At 36.8% G+C, this 6,517-nt stretch overlaps 1 protein-coding gene across 1 annotated transcript; it reads left to right on the top strand.

Moving 5' to 3' along the window:
* The first annotated feature begins 1,486 nt into the window (after positions 1–1,486).
* Positions 1,487–6,145, top strand: LOC141339257 (hematopoietic SH2 domain-containing protein homolog). The gene is made up of 5 exons (XM_073844888.1): positions 1,487–1,622; positions 1,781–1,870; positions 1,995–2,160; positions 2,293–2,526; positions 5,151–6,145. Exons 1-5 carry the CDS (start codon positions 1,498–1,500, stop codon positions 5,676–5,678), a joined length of 1,143 nt encoding a protein of 380 aa, XP_073700989.1. The 5' UTR covers positions 1,487–1,497; the 3' UTR covers positions 5,679–6,145.
* Positions 6,146–6,517: the final 372 nt, after the last annotated feature.

The following is a 6,517-nucleotide window of genomic DNA, read 5'->3' as shown; positions in this document are numbered from 1 at the left end:
AAGTACAAAGTTGAAGTACAAAGCGTTAGATATTTATAGCTTATGATATGGTGTCGTTCAGCTTTTATTTAAACCACACCCAGCAGAACAGTTTTAACAGGTGAGGTCACTTCGGCTCCCGTCATTACACCGTGTCACTCGACAGGTGAGTTATGGGTTATGAAAACATTACATTTTCAGTGTATTATTGTTTATATCAGCGGCAGTGTTTTTAAAACACCTTTAATTCAAGCGGGTATTACTTAGAATAGAGTGTAATGTTTGAATATAAGCAAAAAAGCGCAATTAAACGAAGTTGAGCTTCTTTTTTGTTAAATGCACATTGAAAAAGTTTGCCAATTTTGGAGTGAGTAATCAAGATTATGTAAGTCATTAAACTGCTGAGCAAATTTGAGACATTTAAAATGTTTATAACTTGTTATATGTGATTTTATGTGATTTAATTTAACATTTATTTTTTTACGTATGTATATATGTAGTAATTTATTTCTTTAGTTATTTATATTTGTGCCCCTGTACCACAAAACCTGTCATACGTGTCAGTTTTTCGAAATTGAGATTTATACAGCGCATGAAAGATGAATATATAAGCTTTCCATTGATGTATGGTTTGTTAGGATGGGATTTGGCTAAAATACAACTATTTGAAAATCTAAGGGTTGCAAAAAAATCAGAACATTGAGAAAATCAAGCAACCTTAAAGTTGTTTAAATGAAGTTCTTAGCAATGCATATTAACTTTTGGTCACACTTTATATTACAGTAGGTGGCCTTAACTTTTATGTACTTACATTAGAAGTAAGTACAATGTACAGTACTTAATGTGGTAGCACTGTATGCCAGAGTCTCTGGAGCTAAACCTCCAGGTCTCTCTCATGCTGCAGTGTGTCTCTCTGATAGTCAGGTATGCATTTATGAGGTTAATTGCATTGCAAAACACTTTTGCTTCTATTAAGGTGGGAAATGGGTAAGGTTAGGGACAGGTTTGGTGGTTTGGGTAGGTTTAAGGGTGGGTTAGGGGGTAAGGGATGGGTCAAAATTGGTAATTACAGAAATTAATTACAAATGTAATTACAAATATGTTTTTTAAGAAAGGATAAGTACAGTGTAAAAACATGTATGTACACAATAAGTACATTGTACCAAATGATTAATTTAAATGTAAGTTAAGGCCACCTAATGTAAAGTGGGACCTAACTTTTTGCTTTATTTATGGTAGGAAATTTACAAAATATGTTAATGTAACATGATCTTTACTTAATGTCCCGATGACGTTTGGCATAATTTTGACACATACAATGTATTTTTGGCTATTGCTACAAATATACCTGTGCTACTTAAGACTGTTTGTGATCCAGGGTCACAAATGAAAATGATTTTAAGATGTTGAAAACGCGTTAATCATAGATGTTATTGTCTCAATGATAATTCCTGAAAGAAAATGAATGTGTGCATTTTCCCATCAAATTATTTGTGCGGTTAGGACACGCTGGATGTCATGGCTGGGCCTTTACCTCAAGACTGCAGTAATGCAGCATTCGAGTGGTTCACTGAATTCCAGCGGAGCTGCATTTTGAAGAATGGAATTGTTCCAGAATGGTTCCACGGAGTAATATCCAGGAAGTAATGTATCCAATACTGTATTATGTCATAAAGCTAAGCAGACAGACTCTGTAATATGTGCTTGAAGGCTCACATTATGTCTTATTGTGAACACAGTGACATCCCAGAGCAGAGAATCAGGTTACTGATATCTGTCAGATAACATTTTTTTTTTGTAGGGCCGCGGAGGACATGCTGATGTGCAAACCTCCTGGTTACTTCCTCATTCGTGTTGGCGAGAGCAGGGTGGGTTATACATTATCTTATCGGTAAGTCCGTGTCAATGTGCCCATTGTTGTCAGTCAATAAACTGCATTATAAGGAAGTTTGATTCAGAAGTACTGCACATGAATGAGTTTACAAATCAACAGGTCACTTAAATCTTTCTCTTAGAGCTGAAGATCGCTGTAGGCACTTCATGATTGACGTCTTGCCAGATAACCAGTATATTATAGTGGGAGCAACAACGCCGTTTTCTTCCCTTCATGATATGGTGGCCTTTCATCGCAGAAACGTCATTCTCCCCTACAATGACTTGCTCACTGTGCCCTGCGAACAGGTATAGAGTTACACTTTCAACAGCACGATAGGGGAAAGAGTCAATGTTTATTTTTACCATGAACGTTAATCGTTATCTCAGTATATATCTAACTTTTGGGATTTTTTTTTTTGTGGTCTCATTTGTGTACAGGGTGGCAAAAATAACTACGTCGAGTTGTTGTTTCCTCGGAGGAAAGATGTAAATCCCGGACAGGTTGAATGGATTCATTTTACAAATCCAACACAAACAGCTCATTCAAATATCTCTGAACACAACCCGACTTCGCCACTTCAAACCGAATTTCCAGCGCTACCTACAAGTCCTTCTGTGAGACTCTATCCCAGCTTGGAGACGGAATTGAGCTCTTTGAGTGTACAGAGCATGGTAATACAACATTAACAGATTAGATAGTTATATTTATAAAATGGCTACTTCTGAAATCAGGCTTGAAGTACTTGAATTTGACCGTTTGAAATTTAAGGCCTGGAAAACCCTTGAAAATAGCAGTATTCCTGAAGAGGTGCTTGAAAAGTGCTTGAATTATTGAAAGACAATGTATAATTTCTTAATAAGCGCATATGTTTTCATGCAATTTAAAAAACATATTTTTTTTGACTATTTCAGTTGATGTCATAAAACTATCAAGCTAAACCAGTAGCAGTACTGACTAAAAACATGGCTAAAAACGCAAAAAGAGGTACAGATGAACCAAATCAATTGAGTGAGTCATTTAAGCTGGAACCGCTCCAATTGATTCAAACTCGGGACTTTGTGATTCACTATCAAAAACCGGACCAAATTAAAAGAGGCATTCATTTTCAAATTGCGACATCGCTTTGTAAATAATTTTTAAAACCACTTAAAAACCATTGTGTTGCAACATGCTTCACTGTTTTGAAGCTCTCCTTTTGGATCTCGTATCGTGAATCATTTGATTCAGCTTGGCCCTTTAAATCGCGTATCACGATTCATTTGATTTAGATCAGGACCTCAAAGCAGGTTCGCAAATCATTTGACTTAGATCGGAACTTTGCAAGTCCCAAATCAATTGATTTAAATTGAAATCTCAATTTGCGTATTGCAAATCTTTTGATTTAAATCGGAACTAAGCGTATCATCAGTCATTTGATTCAGATTGGGAGTTCGGAGCGTGTATCATGAATAAATTTAGATCGGAACTTCAGAGAAAGTTCTTGAATTATTCCGCAAATTAAGTGATTCACGATCCGCTCCGAATCCTGGTCTGAAATGATGGTTCGCGAATCATTATTCAGATCGGGACTTCAGAGCGTGGGTCCTGGAATCCTGAAATCCTGGAATCCGGAATAATTTGATTTAGATCGGAACTTCAGAGCGAGTTCTTGAATCATTCCGCAAATTAAATGATTCACAATCTGTGCCCCAAATCCTGGTTTAAAGTGATGGTTCGTGAATCATTATTCAGATCGGAACTTCAGAGTGTGGTTCTGGAATAATTTGATTTAGATCGGAACTTCAGAGCAGGTTCTTGAATCGTTCGGTGTATTAAATGTTTCACGATCTGCGCTTCGAATCCTGATCTCAAAAATGGTTTGTGAATCAATATTTATATTCAGAGCGTGGTTCTGGAATTATTCGATTTAGATCGGAACTTCAGAGCAGGTTCACAAATCTTTTTTTTTAACAGTAGAAAACATCAAACCAGAAGTAAGATCTCTGATTGAAGTTCTTAAAAATAAAAAAGTAGTGCTTGAAAAGTTCTGGAATTTTCTTTTACAGTATCGAACCCTGTGAAATATTTATGTAGTGTTAAGAATAGTTCACGCAAAAATGAAGATTTGCTTAGAATATACTTGGCCTTAGGCCATCCAAGATGTAGATGAGTTTGTTATTTCTCTTATTTGGAGAAATTTTGCATTTGATCACTTGCTCACCAATGGATCCTCTGTAGTGAATGGGTGCCATCACAATTAGACTCCAAACAGCTGATAAAAACATCACTATAATAAAAAGTAATCCACAACACTCCAGTCTATTGCTTAACATCCTGTGATGTGAAAAGCTGTGTGTTTCTAAGAAACTCATTCTGACAGGACCCATTCACTGCAGAGGATCCATTGGTGAGCAAGTGATGTAACACTACATTTCTCAAAATCTTTCCAAATATTTGGGTGAACGATTGTTTAAATGTTTAGTTCAGTCCTGAATTCAAATTTCTTGATAATTTACTCTCCTCCATGTCATCCAAGATGTTTATGACTTTCTTCTTTCATTCAAAAAAAAGGTTTTTGAGGAAAAAATTGCAGGATTTTTTCTCCATATAGTGAACTTCAACAAGTTGACGATCCAAATTGCAGTTTCAATGCAGGGCTCTACATGATTCTAGCCGAGAGATAAGGGTCTTATCTAGCGAAACGTTTAAAAAAAAAGAAAAAAAAATAATTAAATAATTTTTAACCTCAAATGCTTGTCCTGCACTTGCTCTTAACGCATTACGTAGTAGTAGGAATGTTGGAAAGATCACGTGTGACGTAGGCGGAAGTACCGATGCAGTGTTTACGAAGCGAACATGCAAAGAAAGTCAAACATGTTGGACGATTTTGAAGATGGAGAAGAAAATGAGATGAGTTTCTTCGTCTTATCCTACCTATTTGATCAGAAGTACACATAGACGAAGAACTAACCACACGTGACCTTTTAAACGTGATTACGTAATGCTTAAAGTCCAGCTAGTGCAAGATGAGCATTTGTGGTTAAAAGTATACACTTTTATTTTTTATTTTTTTTAAATGACTGCTTGTTTTACTACATAAGACCCCTATTCCTGGGCTGGGATCGTGTAGAGCTCTTTAAAAACTGCTTTGAAACTACAAATGGGATCTTCAACCCATTGGCCACCATTGAAGTCCACTATATTTTGTATATTTTGTCGCATCGCATCGCGCTGCTCACATACGGTGTAGACACGGTGCTAGATGTGAATTAAGGAACAGGTTGGTTAAAGTCTAATATTATTTGTTTTATTTCAGGATCAGCCAACAAAGCCCATTCCAAAGCCTAGATCAATATTTACGCCCAAAACACCAACTGACGACATGCCACCACAGTTGCCACCCAGAGCATGCTTGCCAAATCGCTCGCAAACCACCGCAGAGGCCGACAGATCACAAGGGTTAACATCGGTAAGCTCTGACAGACATCAAATCCCACCCGACACACCTGTCGAAGGCCGTACCCACCAGAAAAACACACAGCCATTGAAACCGGTGGCCTTGGGCCTGGCGCAAATTAAGAAAAAGCTTAAAAAGAACAAATCCAAGGATCACATGTATGAGGAGATCTCTCGAGATGCAGGATGTCAGGAAAATGCAAGTATTTCAGCTTTGCAGAGCAGTAACATGAACCCTAAACAAATGGAAGGAAACGACTATCAGGAGTTACCTGAAACATCCACAAATGGCGGAGGTCGTCGGACATCTGATGGGATTCCCAACTTTGCAGATAGAGAGTTACCATTTGAGTACCTAAACCCACCTCCTTTTGCACCTGGCTACTAGATAAAAGCATAAAGCTGGGCGGTTTTACTTAGAGCATTTGTTTTATTCTCATTGAATAGCATGGCAGCATCAGTCTTATTGTTGTGATGTTCCTTTTTGCTATGCTGCATTTCAATTTCTGACACAGAACATTTTGCACAGAGGTTTGTCATCTGGAAAAACCTGTTGGACAACGTAATTTTTTTTTATATATAACAATGACAGAATGTGTTGTGCCCATAGGCATGAATTTGAATATACTTCCAGATTCTACTTCCTAAAATATGGCACTTTACATATCAGGAAAGATAAAGGAAACATTGTAAATATTAGCTATTTCTGCAGTTGGTCAATAAATGTATGATTCTGCGTGATTCTTTTCATCATTTTGCAGGTTTAAGCAAGTTTGTCATGGTTTAGCTGGTCTTCCAGGCTGAAAAGCCCTCTGAAACAATCAAATCTAAAACATATGTTGTTTTGCTTTTACATCTTGGCCTTTGATTAAATTAAATTAAAAGCACACAGTTAATAGGGAAAATGTCTATTTTCCACCTTTTTCTTTCCATAAGTGTTGGTCTGGCTTCCGTTCTCATCCACATCCAGAATTTTTTAGCTCTACTATTAGCTCGTTTTGCTGCTTAATATTGCAAATTGGCGTATTCTACCTTATTATTTTAATGTATTGCCTTAATTATGAACACACTGGTTTGTAGTGCAAACAGTTCTACCGTTTACTGTAGGCCTATAGTTATTGTACACGTTATTTCCCTAATGAACCTGGACGTTGTTTAATAATATTGTCTTAACATTATGACAAATATTCACAAAGTATAGTAATTCATTAATTAGCTGGTTTGTGA

This window comes from Garra rufa, chromosome 7, assembly GCF_049309525.1.
Source record: "Garra rufa chromosome 7, GarRuf1.0, whole genome shotgun sequence".
Lineage (NCBI taxonomy): Eukaryota > Metazoa > Chordata > Actinopteri > Cypriniformes > Cyprinidae > Garra > Garra rufa.
This window is presented reverse-complemented; position numbering and strand designations above follow the sequence as displayed.

Coding starts and splice junctions, on each gene's coding strand:
- LOC141339257 (XM_073844888.1), top strand. CDS start 1,498: ATGGCTGGGCCTTTACCTCAAGACTGCAGTAATGCAGCATTCGAGTGG. Junction 1,623..1,780: donor CACGGAGTAATATCCAGGAA/GTAATGTATCCA, acceptor TTTTTTTTGTAG/GGCCGCGGAGGACATGCTGA. Junction 2,527..5,150: donor CTTTGAGTGTACAGAGCATG/GTAATACAACAT, acceptor GTTTTATTTCAG/GATCAGCCAACAAAGCCCAT.